At 42.9% G+C, this 13,843-nt stretch overlaps 2 protein-coding genes across 2 annotated transcripts in view; one reads left to right on the forward strand and one right to left on the reverse strand.

Moving 5' to 3' along the window:
- Positions 1 to 3,601, forward strand: part of RARS2 (arginyl-tRNA synthetase 2, mitochondrial) — a 41,593-nt gene extending 37,992 nt beyond the window's left edge. Inside the window, exons 18-20 of the mRNA XM_009333218.1 lie at positions 1,068 to 1,142; positions 2,030 to 2,093; positions 3,463 to 3,601. Coding sequence (XP_009331493.1) covers positions 1,068 to 1,142; positions 2,030 to 2,093; positions 3,463 to 3,549 — 226 coding nt within the window. The 3' untranslated portion in view covers positions 3,550 to 3,601. The remainder of the gene's footprint in view (positions 1 to 1,067; positions 1,143 to 2,029; positions 2,094 to 3,462) is intronic.
- Positions 3,602 to 4,675: 1,074 nt separating this feature from the next.
- SLC35A1 (solute carrier family 35 (CMP-sialic acid transporter), member A1) overlaps positions 4,676 to 13,843 on the reverse strand; it is a 13,833-nt gene continuing 4,665 nt past the window's right edge. The window contains exons 2-7 of the mRNA XM_009333096.1: positions 12,047 to 12,206; positions 11,510 to 11,662; positions 10,619 to 10,685; positions 7,541 to 7,717; positions 6,991 to 7,125; positions 4,676 to 5,655 (exon numbers count right to left, since the gene is read on the reverse strand). Of these exons, the coding sequence (XP_009331371.1) occupies positions 5,525 to 5,655; positions 6,991 to 7,125; positions 7,541 to 7,717; positions 10,619 to 10,685; positions 11,510 to 11,662; positions 12,047 to 12,206 (823 nt within the window). The 3' untranslated portion in view covers positions 4,676 to 5,524. The remainder of the gene's footprint in view (positions 5,656 to 6,990; positions 7,126 to 7,540; positions 7,718 to 10,618; positions 10,686 to 11,509; positions 11,663 to 12,046; positions 12,207 to 13,843) is intronic.

The following is a 13,843-nucleotide window of genomic DNA, read 5'->3' on the forward strand; positions in this document are numbered from 1 at the left end:
TACGTCACTGTCTCTGAGGGGCCAACAGCTGCTGGTATCTAAGCTGTCCATGAGACAACGCAGAGGTTCCCCCGATTTCGTGTCTCTCACACCTGTGGCACAGTGGTATAAAGGCAGCAACCTTCCCTGTCTGAACAGTGGCCACCTGAGGCATGCTGGCTGAGATGAGCTGCTGAATGCGTGTGTAAGAGGTGTCTTTGTAGCTTACCCGCCAAGGGAATGGGGAGCACTCTCTCCCTGGTGCTATAGCTCTTCTGTGACCACCGAGCCCTCATTATCAGAGCTCGCTCCCCAGTTCTGCAGCTTGCCTTTAAAGGAGGAAGATCCCAGGGAAGTTCAGCTTGGGCCTGCTGGTGGGGATGGGCCTGGGAGCTGAGCAAAGACCAGGAAGTCCACTCCCCACTTTGAATTTGAAATCTGTTCAGCCCCAGAGGTGTTGGTAACTTCTTGCAGGCTGTGAAAAAGAGGATATGCACAAGTGGACAGCAGAACACATGAAGAAAAAACGTGGATCTCCATGACTCTGCCTGTATTATCCAGTTTAATACTGTCTTACATAAGTTGATTTTATTCCAGGATTATGTAAACCCACTTTGTTTTTGTCTTTTCTAATGTTACGAGATTCCCTTTAGCTACTTAAAATTCTAAGCTGCATTTACTAAAGGCAACATCCTTTAAGGGACTATTTTGACTGCCTTGGTTATTTAATACATGTTTTTTGCTCCTAGGAACTTACAATTAGCGTTGAAATGTAAAACCAGACATAATGATCCAGGAGTAAATACAGCTCCTGTGTTCTCTTTGCTATAGCCTGCCTCTCTGAGCTCTGCCATCCGCAGTGTTTGCATGATGAGGAGCAGAAGCAATCTCCTTCAATAAGTGAACGAGGAAGAAATAACCAATCGTGTGCTAATTACATGGTTTAGGTCTGGTCCAGCAGTTTATTTTTGTTAATTCTGCAGTTGTGGTTGTGTGTTTGTTCTGACTTAAGCAAGTCTGATGAGCCTTATATCCGAATACACCTTCCTACCACTTTAACACCAAACAATCCTTTTCTCTCTTCACAGGTATGATGAGGTCCTGTATAGATCTTCTCAGGATCTGCAACCCAAGCACATTGTCAGCTACCTCCTCACACTTAGGTAAGGTGATTGCTGATACTGGCATCTGTCTCCGGTAAGGACAGGTCTTCCTGAGCTGGCTCTGCAGCCCTCGCATCTGCACTGCTTTGAAGAGTAAAAATAGTGGGAAGATGTAAATTTGTGAGACAGTTTCTCTGGAGCAGGAAAGGTATAAAGTAGGATAGCAAATAATATAATAAATAGTAGAGATCGAAGTTGGAGCCAGGAGCCTTCTCAGAAACTAATTGCTTTCAGGAAAGAAGAATCACTTGGCTGTAACCCAGTGTCTGAACCCCAAATCATGCTGGACTAATTGTATCTTGAAGAGCAGATTTGAGCTGATAATATTCTCTCAAATCTCAAAATTTCAGGTAGGAAACTTTGTCCAAACCCCTTTTAACCACTGATCTCAGCCTATGTGTTGAGATGGACAAAGCATATTATTACTGTAAGTCATACTGCATAGGTGACCTCCATAGGGAGGGTCCCTGTAGGGACCTGTCTGATTTAACAGCACAGTGAAACACTGGAGTAGACTTGCTGGAGGAAGCTGTAGAGCCTGTGTCTGGGGAAGGCTTTAACAAGTTAAGGAAAATGGTATAAGGAATCGTGCACCTTGGGAACGACAGGGCAGGCTCTCAAGGATCTTTCCAGACCAGTTTTGGGTTGGGTTTTTTTTTTTGGGGGGGGGGGGGGAGTGGAGAGATTGTTTTGGGGTTATTTTATGAGCATTAAGTTGTTGATGGCATGCCCTGACAGCATGCAGGCTACAGAAAACCATGCCCTCCCTCAGCCAGGTGAAAGAGGCTGTTGGCATGCTGCAGTTGTGGCTCTTCCAGTTCTGCTGCTTTCTGTAGCCCACAGCACCGCTCTTGCCAAGAGACTTCTCACTGTGTTTTCCATTTCAGCCATCTTGCAGCCGTGGCACATAAAACTCTTCCTGTGAAAGGCAGCACCCCTGAACTAGCCCAGGTATGGTGCAGCGTTGTTACGTGGCTGGACTCTGTGTAGGGCATCCCAGAGGAATGATCTGTTAGGGCTTTGCCAACCCAGCTGTGCAACCACTTGGGTGAATATGCACCTGCAGGCTGATGAGCCACCAGGCAGGCTGTCCTGTGGATGGCACCGCTTTGAGAAGGCAGGCGCTGCTGTTCACAGCTGTGCCTTCTGGAAAGGGCTGCTCTGCCTGATCTTCCCAAAAAAGAATGCTCCATAAGGACAACTGCTCCAAACCCAGTCAAGCCCCTTGCCTTCTCATCACCTTTCCTTCTGAACTTTTTAAAAGTAAACATTTGAGCATTTAACTTGCTGGTTAATTTCTGATGGTTTCCTTTATTGGTTATGTGGGAAGACAGAATTAGGAGGTAACTGAATCTGTCTGCTCCCTCTTGCCACCTACATATCCCAAGTTGTCTGTATTGCCTTTCTAGCTAAAGCACGGAGGCTGACAACTATTAATGTACAGTTCCAAATAGATGCAAATTATTTTCTACTGATCTCCCAGGCAATGTTTGACCCCTTAACTGCTCAGTAAATGATATACTAATTACACTGCCTTTCTTATTTTCTCTTTCATCTATTTCAAAAGTGATTACCTATCTGATTTTGGTAGATCACATTTAAGTGTTGAGCTGTGTTGTGAGGGAAGAAAATTCAGTGGAATTGATGGAGCTGTACTCTTGTCTTTGAGCTTAGATGCTGTAGGTATTCCTGCCTTTGAGGATGGACTAAGACAGTCCAATCTACAAGGAAAACTTCAGTTCCTTATAGTGTAAAAAAAGAAATTCTAAGTATCTTACAATGTGACAGCTTTCAAGAACTATTTTTTTGAGCAAGGTTGATAGAGCCCTTCCCAAATAGCCAGCTGTGTAACAGCTAAGACATTGACAAGGAAGAGGGAAATTTTCAAAGCAGCCCATAGTTGCTTGGCAGCCTCTAACTCAGGCACAGCGAGAGGAGGGATTCCAGCAGTATCCAGCCTGTGGTGCATGAGAGAGTTTCACTTTTTAGTCATTGCTAGCTCTCTTGCAGGCATCTCCTCTGGTCACTCTGCCCTGAGGGCACTAGGCTGGGCTGGACACCCCTTTCCAGCTTCCCTTTGTTGACAAAAGTGTCCCTCTGTTGACACTGCAATGGGCTATCAACAGCTGGTGTGAATTCTGCTAGCACTGGTGTGTTACTCTGTACTCTGATGTGTATGTCCGAATCCCAGCACCCTGCATGGGGACAGAGGATGCACACAGTGTTCTCACCTCTGGCAGGCTGCTCCTAACTGCTGTCCTGAGAACTACGCCCTATTCTGTAGCGATACCGTAAGTTGATGGCTATTCTTGTTTTCCAGGCAAGGCTCCGTCTCTTTCAAGCTGCACGCTCAGTTCTAGCCAACGGAATGAAACTTCTTGGCATTACACCTGTAACTCAAATGTAATGAGGCCATATGCAATGTAAAATCACATCTCTTAGTAAAAGGATTTTTTTCCAAGATAATAGAAATCATTGCTATGACATTGTGTGTCATTGCTAATGCAGTCTGGAAACTGTCTGCTCTTGGAGGTTTGTATGCTCCATCATCCCGACTGCAGAAGAGCACACATAGCACAGCCATTTGGGGGAGGCCAGGGTTGTCACAATCAGTTTCTCCCAGGCACCTGGTAGGAGTAGTGTACTTAAGACACTAGTCTACCTGGTATTTCCCATACAAGAGAACTGCTCTGTATTTGCCATGTAAATATAACATCCTTTTGGTAGAACAAGTGGTATTTACTGTGCTGTCCTAGCAATCAAAGTTCTCCCCTTCTGCAGTTCCATTGTATACTTAGGCCTAATGGTACAACCACTACAGGTACTCTGTATACCGTAACAGAGTTAGTCAGACCAAGCCAGAGAATTTTTTTCCTGTGTGTTGTACTGGACTCCCCCTTTGGTAACATTAGCCAAGACCACATCGTGTTCCTCGCCCATCCCTCTGTCACACCAACATGATGACCGGGGAGAAGAGGGTTTGCTGCCCAGCTGGTGGAACAGGAACCACGGTGCTCCCTCAGCACTGTACACGCAGTCAGACATGGCAGGTGTTGCTTGGCACCCCTGAGCTGTCACACTGCTGAAGAAAGGTGGAGCATCATTGTTTAAGGTAGTGCAGGTGGCTGTTCCAGCCTCTGAAGTGTCTGACAATACCCACTACCACCACAGCCTCGACTCGCCAGAGCGGCACGTTGGTGGCACACTGTTCCGGATGCGCAGAACACTTGGCAAAAGGCAGAGAGGAGCATCCTCTCCCACTGGAACAGAATTGAAGCATGTTTGTTACTGCTGTGTTTAACATGCCCCACTTTCAAGTAAAACCCAGCTGGTTAACTCGTGTCTGAAGGAATCTAACCAGGATATAAACTTGTTTACATCCAAAGTGGAGTCAAAAATGCAACCGAGTTGCTCAAATGCACCAAAGTCAGTTTTCCCTCAATGCAGAGTTGCAGTTTCTGGAAGGGTTGAACTGAGTGAGGCCTCAGAAAATGAGGGAGGAGGTTGAAATTACACAGTCAGCACTCATAAATTAAATCAAAGCCTAACATGCATTACAGGAACTCTTTTCAAGCATCACTCTGTATGCACAAAAAGGTTGAGAGAAAATGTACAGATAAAAATCTTCTAGCCTGACACCTTGAGTTGACTCCTTCATACTTAAGCCAGAGATACAAGAACACATAGGAACCTTCCTGTACAACTGGGGTTTGACAAAACACAGAGTAGAATAGAAGATCCCTCTACCAGCTACAGCAGGTATGAAAAACATTTGAAAAGTGAAAGAAAATCCACAACTTAAGAGAAACACCAGTCTTTCATTCTGCCTTTTTAAAGCAAACAGCAAGTGCTACTTCTGACCACTTCTAGGTAAGTGATGCTTGAAGCATGGTTATTCCTGGTGGAGTTGTGTCATCTCATATGCATCACCTAGAAGAGCAACTTTTCCTGTCTTTAATCAAACTGCAATTGCCAACTAGTTTAAGAGGAAATGCTGGCAGTAATTGCTCTTTTTAATAGATTTTTTATGAAGCCCTCAAAGGGTGAGACAGTTTATCAAATACACAAAGAACCAATTTCCCTCCGTTATATACAACTGAGTGTTCAGTTCCTTCATTCTGCTTTCCTTGTAAACGGGACTCTTCATTGTTCGATGTGAATGAAGAATACCTTCAATAAAATACCCGTCCAGCTCCTCGGCTGTAATGTAGCCTCAGCATCAGCCACTGGAAACGTCACATGTAAGACAGAACTAACTTCTGCTTTTAGTCTATCCCACTTAAACTGTTTCATGACTAGCTTAAGGCTAATTTTAAAAAAAATGCAGGTTTTTTTAAGGTCCATTTTTTCTCTCGTCTGTCTGTCCATTTTTGTGGACAACATCACACAGTAGCAAGTCTCTCTTTTGAGCTCTTAGTCTCTGATGGCTGGATTTTTGTGGTGTCTTGTCGAGGTAATCCATAGAGGTAAATAGAAATACACACCAGGAGAGCACCCAGGGAGAAGGTAACAGCTGAAAGGAGACAAAATAGTTTAAATAAAACACTTCCGTATAAGAAGAAACCTCCAGAAGACTAAGCTACCTAAGTTATGATAATATCTGAATGACAGTATTAAAGTTACTCTAAACAGGACGAGCAGCTGTTAATAACTCACAGAATCTAGACTCATCCTCTGCCACCGAGAACTCTCAAGTGTTTACTAATCCCCACACCACTTCAGTTAGTCTCATATCAGCAAGAACGTGGTGACGGCCAGGAAAGCAAGTGTGAAACACCTCCTGCAGTTTCAGATGCCATCCGACAGGCTTCTGTGGCAATAAACTTAATGATAAAGACACAGTGGATGTGATAAAGTAGCCTGTGATAACACACTTTGTTTGCCTTTCCCCATCTAGACTGGGTTGAGAAATGCTATTAGTGAGGCTTTCACAGAAAGATCACCAGTCCAGGCTTGGTCTGTGTCAACCGTCAAGAAAGCGTTCTGCCCAAATGAGTTTTCAAAACTAGTTGTGTTTTTCATCACTTGGTTTAAGGTGCTCTTTTTCAGCCAGCCACTGATGATTTTCTCCTTACGCAAACTTTCCTTAAGCTTCATCTCACTAATACCACATGAGAAAGCTAGTTTTTCCACCATTACACCATACCATCTTCAGATTATGGTAGGAAAGTAAAAAATATCCCAAACTAAACAGTGAATGACTGAGCAGGAGCTACTGGATACAGTATCAGACACAGACTTGATCAGGGAGAAAATCCTTTGTAGTTGCGGGACAGCCCAAAGCAATCTGCTGTTTCCTCTCAAAAACATCCACCACATCAGTCATGACCCCAGCTGCTGTTTGACCTGCTCTCACGTGGTGTGGGCCACAGCAAATAGAGAAGGTAAAAGTTAACGCAGTAGCAGGTATAACTTAACAGGGATGTGGCAAAGCCCTTGCAGAAATAGCTGAGGAATTAATTTGGCACTGGCTGTACTAGAACCAACAAGAAATGATAACTTAAGAGCAGTCTCAGGTAAACAGCTGTATCACACACTAAACTGCATCAGAAAGCAATTCATGAATAAAGCTTTATAAACTTGTAAGCTGTTTAAATCAGAAAGAACCTTTCCGTTTGAGGTTGTAGGATGCCTCTGAAAGCACAGGATCATTGGGCACCTTATGTGACACAATAGGGACGATACATTAATGCATAGGAGTCCTGGAGAAGACCAAGTTAAAACCAGAAAAATTCAAAGGAGGCGCCAATGATTGCTTTGGTATGAACTGCGTACAGCCTGCCAGCAGCCCGCGAGCCAGGAAGGAAACACGCATGTACTGTCAAATCAAAGGCAAAAAGACACTTACTTATCTGGAGGCCAAAGAGGATGACTGATGCCACAGTAGAAAGAACAATTGCTGCCGCCGCAGAAAAGCCTTTCATAATGTTATCTGTGTACTTAACAACAACCGAAGTGTAAAGGCCACCTACGCTGGCGAGAACTGGAAAGCAGGTAACATGTTTCTGTCAGTATAAGGTGCAGTAGGTTACTCTTGAAATGATGCATTTTACTCCACTGGTGTACTTGTTTGGGCTACATCATCCTAATTGGTGATTTAATGCAACGTTCAGCAAAATGGGATGTCTACACGGCATCTAGTAGATCAGATACGACTCATTTAAAGATGATCTACTCGCTACTCAGTCATTTAGACTGCTGTTTCAGCACAATTTTAAATTGAACAAGTGAATGATTTCCAAGATAATGATACTTAAAAAAAAAACAAACAAACAACAACCTCAAAACACAGTAAAGAACAGTGGGTCAGACTGAATTTGTAGCTTTGTGCAATCAGTTATATCATAGTTAAAAAAGCAAAACACTGTAACGAGACCCTAAAACCACAAGATACTTACAGATGACAAACCAGACGTAGTAGGTATAGCCATAGAAAAACCCTTTCTGAAGAACTTGGGCTCCGTCTGACACGTACACGCCAAATAAAGTCATCACAATCCCGGATAAGTACATCTGAATATTCCTCACCCACAAGGAAGTATCTGAACTCTTTAAGACCTTCTCAAAATAAACTCCTAAAAAAAAAAGTTTCAGTAAGATGAATGAAGTTTCATCCTTAATGATTCATGGTTCATAGTGTTTTAAAGCCAGACAAGACTACTGGAATCATCTTGTCCTACCAACTGTTACGTTTCACAGAAGTTCCCGATGCAGAAGGCCCAAACCCACGTCCTGCTAACGTGCATCTTCCACAACAGGATCATTTTAATGGGTATATAACATCAAAAATAGATTCTATTTCGCTTTACAGTCGTTTTAACAATGAACCTCATCAACAATTGAAACTCCTCCTCATTTCTGTTTGATTTGCCAGGCTTCTGATTCCAACAGTTTGCCTTGTACAATTCTACACCAGAAAAAAAAAAAGCATTTCACCTTGGCACCTGGTATTTTATCCCCAGGACAATATTTATGTATTTCAGTATGATGTCCTCCGTCAAGATACTTAGCAGTACAAAATAATAATTAAAAAAAAAAAAAAAAGGAGTGTGTGGGACTATATTACCTCAGTACTGAGACTGAAAATTCCTCAGAAGCCTTGTGCTTGCAGAGTACATGGCAGAGTGGCGAGGTTCCGAAACCACAGCTTCAGGGGATTACAAGAGCAAATCAAAACCGATGCCTTCTGCTAATTGAAACTACAGACTGGTTTTGAGGAAATGGAATTCATTTTAATTGAAAGCTCTTGTTCACAGTGCCACGCTGATGAGCATTACTTTTATGCTCTGCATTACTGAAATTCCCCAAATACTTTTTCATTATTCTACTTGGGGGGTGTCAAATGTCGGCCTTTTAGTCTGACTTACAAGGCCATCACTCACTGCCTTTTTAACCATGGCTCCCACACCAGGACGCTGCTAATCTCTGGAATTTCCTCTGCATTTCAAAACACAGCCAGCAGTTTGCAGGACTCGGCTTTTCTCAGCCATTTCCATGACCACCTGGTGCGAGTCCTACTGACTAAAAGTTTATTGCTGATTAATGTCACCCAAGATCCTTCATATGGTATGAGAAAATATATGGAACTGACAAAGACGGCACAGAGAAAAGACCTGTGGATTAGGAGCCCTAGGCACACGCTCCTCCTGAAATCCCTGAGTGAGCGTCAAGGATGGTCTTGCTTACTCTTTTATTCATGAAAAATGCAATTTATAATTTAATACAGTACAGTGAATATGGTGAATAAATTAGAGAACAGATTTATATTTCAGGGGTTCAAGTAATAAAAAAACCAAGGAAATATATTATCTCATATGAATATGCATTTTTAAAGTCTAAACAATATCAACAAAAAACTAGTATTGTTAACGACTGCAGTGCTTAAAAGAACCCACAGTAATCTGTCTCGAGATTTCTGCCCACTGAGAAGACCCACAGAGCACAACCGGATGTAATCAATGTACCAGAAATTTGGCTTGAGTGTGAACCGTACTTGTACATTTTATGAACTAAGAAAACAGTAAGCAAACCAATGAAATTATATTTTCAGGTTTCTGAAAAATGCATAAAAATCACTCCACTAGGCAAGATGAAGGAAAGAATGGGTGCTGTTTAGGAGAAACTACTCTTCAGTACTGTTTCAAGTCACAAAGGATCTGCCATTATATATTTGTCCAATGCTTTTACAAGCATTGTTGGGTCCCCGGATACTTGGAAATCATCACAGGATCAGCAGTTTGAAGAAAAACTTCGTTTCCATCTCTGAGGGACAAAAACCACATAACTTTGACTTTGCTGGAATAATATAAAACACTTAACGTGGTCAGTCCGGACACTGAAGGTTTAATGCCAAAATAACTTCTTCATGTGGGTGGAGGAAGGAAGAAGAGGAAAAGAGTTTGAATAGGATTTATGGTTTTGGCATGTAAAGCCCCAAGGGCACAAGGAACTCCACGGATGAAATACTCTGTCCGCCCAGCTGCCTCAAAGACACAGCCGTCAGCGAGGAAACCCCCAAGCCACAATCCTTTTGCGGGAGAAGAAAGCCACACCTGCCTAAATCCTCTAGAGCTGCCTGCATCAGCCCTTTCAATGGTCTGAATTTGCAGACCTTTAGAAGCACAGCTGTCTACCCGTGTTATCAGAGAAAGCTAGAGAGCTTTCAGAGACTCTGAAGGCTTCACTGTGAATGCTGTATTTTGTCTTGTGGCTTGGAAGTATCTATTGAAAAGAGTAATTTTATAACCTTCCAGGAAAAGTTGATTGAGCTGTACACATTCTTATTATATATAAAAAATATAAGAATTGTATTTTTATATATATAATTATTATACTACCTTATACTCAATAAGTATTTCTGCTTCAAAGTGTCCATTTCACTGAAAAGACACCAAACAAGAACGACACCCTCCTCCTTTCTTCCCCTGCCAACCAGAATGCTTTCCACGAGTAACGAGCGTGTATGCACAGCACAAGATTATTCTTGCAGAATTGTACGGTACTAGAGGTGGGTGATAATACCTTGCTTTCTTACAGAGGGAAGGGGAAGAATCCAGTTTACAGCCAGGGAAATATGCCCCTGTGCGCCAAATTTCAAATTAAGTAGTAATTTGCATTTCCTTATTTCGCGGCACCAGCTCACTTGTCCTCAAGTTCTGGTCTCCTTCTGTAGAAGCCAGAGAAAAACTACTCTGAGGGGAAACGATCATTGTAGAACAAAACAATCCCAAACCAAACAAAACCAAAAATCCTTCATGCAGTATGTGCTCCTAGTCATTTGTCTGACAACTAGAGTAATCATGTCATGAATCTGTCATAATTACTGCAAGTAGAAGGTAATTATGGACAGAGGGGATAAAGTCCTTTTTTGTCTTCTGATCAACAAAGACAGTTAACTAACGTAGAATGTTCTGTTTTAAACATCATGAGTTCTCCAGTCCTTTTGATGTGACCTGCGTACAGAAATAATACTATACCTGCAAATCCTGAACACAATACAGCAACAGCAATCGCTCCAAACCCTAGCCATGGATTCTGCTCCACCTGCAACATCAACCATTATTTTAAAAAGGATGCAACGCTTCAGTAATTTACAATAATCAATTCCAGAGCCTCTTTGTTAAGTACAGCAAAATTATTAGCATTTCATTACAGCATAAAATGTACTTGCTTAGCTAGAGCTGTCCTTCAGATTAGCTCGGTGTAGCTGTGTGGTGTTTCACTTTCCGTGTGTACTCGTACCAACCCTTGCAGTGCTCAGAGGCACCGTCTCCTTGGCTGCGGCCAGCCTCCCCAGCTGCATGACCTGCCTTTCCCACTAACGCCGCTGACCAGCGGCTAAGGCCTAAGAAACAGAAGGCACTTGTTTCTCCCTAGAACAGGATTAGAACAGGATTAGGTCAGCGCCTCTGAAGGGTGTGTTTACATCACATACCCACACCCACAAGGCATTGGAGTTTCACTCCTAATTCTGCCAAGTGCTTCGATTCCAAGTTCTCTGCTCCAACAATTATAATGATACCAGGGCCAACTGCTGGAAACAATATATTACTCAGATACTCCTGTGATGGTGCATTAGGCTGATTATGATGACCGTGGTAATTTATACTAATTGTAGCAATCGGTTGCCTTTCCAACAAGTGAGACTGGAGCAATACCACAAGCCTGCCTGAACTGGTATACAATAAATGTGAAAGTGAATGACCGAACTCGTGTTTATGTTGTAGATGAAGTGGCTGGAACTAGGAAACGGGTATTGCTGTGTGGAACGTAAGAGACCTTACCTTAATCCCAGCTGCTGTGAAGTGAAGTACAAAGCATAAGGCAGTTTATTCTTCGTTGTGAAGTGGCAAAATGTAAACTCTTACCTGCACTTTCGTAGCCTGAGCAGGCTTCCACTGAACAAGGGTAACACCACCACACAGCATGAAGACAGAGAACCACTGCAACTTACTAAGGGTACGGTTTAGCATTAGGACTGTACATAAAGCTGTACAAGGGATCTTCAGCTGGTACGTCACCTAAAGAAGGCGGGAATATAGCATAGAGGAGGTGGTTTTATAAACTCCTCCAAAACAAGAAAATAAAATAGAGAATTCAACTACAGAATGACAAATACAATTTTATATTCATTGATTTCCTACAGATCCTTGGGTTTTTGTACCATTGCCAATTACAACAAAGTAAATTTGAAGTGACTGTAGCAGTGAGCAGGTTAGCTCAGAAAAGCAGAGCACTGCAACAGAGTGTATGCTCTGAATATAACCAGGCATCAGTTGGCTTTTAACAGTGAGGCTAAAGAGGGTACTGTGTGCTAGGCAGACAGATACCTAGCACACATGCCTCATGAAACAGTAAAGAGAAATGTATTTACAGATCAGTTACTGACAAAAAACGTGTATTACCTGGTAGACTGCCGCATCCAAGTTGCTAAGAGCCACAAACGCCATATTGTTTTGGAGAGCATACACCAAAGATGGAACGCTTAATTTTAGCAATTCTGTAGGACTTCCAAATACATTTTCTTTTAAAGATGTTATTAACCTTGTCAGACTTCCAGTTTCTCTGCAAAATAGAATGTTCATTTAACTGAGGGCTCTCTTAAACCGATATTTGAAAACAGAAATCAAATCAATGAATCCTTTGGGAAGGCTGAAAATTCGTTCTCAACAATCAGTTGTACCTTCTGTTCATTAAAGAAAAATTAACTGGGGAAAAAACAGGGAGGTTATCAACAAGCAGAAACGCCTGAAGGTGAAGAAAACATTCTGCAATCAGGAGGTTAGATGCATTAATGTGTAATAAAGTAAACAACATCCACAAAGTAAACAGTGGAATAAGTCACTGAGTATACAGGCAGCGGGACAGAGGGCTGTCGTTCCCCCCCCCCTTTTCTTTTGGGTATTAATATTTGTGTGTGATGTCAAATGCCCGTGCTTTTCCAGATCCCCTTTAAACTGGGCCTCACAGTGTAGCCAAAAAAGATTGTATCCTTGCACACTACTTAGCTGGAAACAGCTCTCATTCCTCAGCCAGCCCTGGGTTCCCCTTCTCACTTGTGCTGTGGGAGACGCTGGACCGGCACCAGCACACATGTGAAGAGGTCTGGCGGGGCATGTGGCGGCTCCCTGTCGCCTTGCATCTCCACACGTCTCCTTCATGTAATTACAGCATGCAAAAGAGCAGGCCATGAGGAAGAACCTGTTGCTTCTTGCTGCTGTCCCATTCTGCGGCTTGCTCCTCAGCCTATTAAAGCTGACCTCTGCAATGCTATTTCTCCCTTATCATTTGTACATCAATCTGACATTTCTTGCTTACTTGTCGCTGCTGCTCAAGTCCTCCAGTTCCCTTCCCAGCTCTCCCCAAGCCCCACACTCCCCCTTTCCATTCTTCTCTCACTTGGCCACTGACAAATACCAACATCCACAATCGCTCCTGTCCCCTCCCACAGGCCTCTCAAGTTGCAACCTGTGTTGCTCTTGAATTTAATACTCCTTTTGCTTCCATTACGCATGCATATGAACAAATGGCTCACATCCTCCTCAGCGCTCCAGGAGCCCAATTCCCCACATCCCAACTTCTTTCTTTTTCACAAATGTACGTCATCTACCTGCCCCAAACTCTCTTATTAGCAATTACCAAAATTAGCAATTTCTCTATGCCCCAGGCTCCTTCATTAACTACCTTGTTCCTGCATATCTTCCATTCCTGATCAACCCCTGACTCCATGCTCCAGGTTCTTAAACTTTTCCTCTCCAAAGATTTATGGACTCTATCCTCTCATGATACTTCCATCCAAACTTGTCTCCTCCCCTGCCTTCCTCCCTCCCTGCCTGGCACCAAGCATATACCTCCTTTTCTCCTTTTTTCTTTTTTAGTGAGAGCAGTCTTTATACAGGCAGCTGCAAGGGATTCTTTTTGTCATTTTCCCATAACAGAGAGCACTCAAAAAAAAACAGAGTCGGGGCAGTACAGTTACCAAACAGAGGTGAGCATGGTTTCCCACGCTCTTGTTGTACAAGCGAGGTCACACGCGAAACACTTTCCTAACTTAAGGGGATATTTTGCTTGGGACAGATTTGGTGACACTGAGCATGTCACATGGGTGTCTTTTGCAAGACACGTCTGGTCACAAGGGACAACCATTGACATGAAAATCTATAGACAAGTAGCACTTAAAGCCAAGTTTGTAATACAAGGAA

Source organism: Pygoscelis adeliae, unplaced genomic scaffold (genome assembly GCF_000699105.1).
Source record: "Pygoscelis adeliae isolate BGI_AS28 unplaced genomic scaffold, ASM69910v1 Scaffold57, whole genome shotgun sequence".
Classification (NCBI taxonomy): Eukaryota; Metazoa; Chordata; class Aves; order Sphenisciformes; family Spheniscidae; genus Pygoscelis; species Pygoscelis adeliae.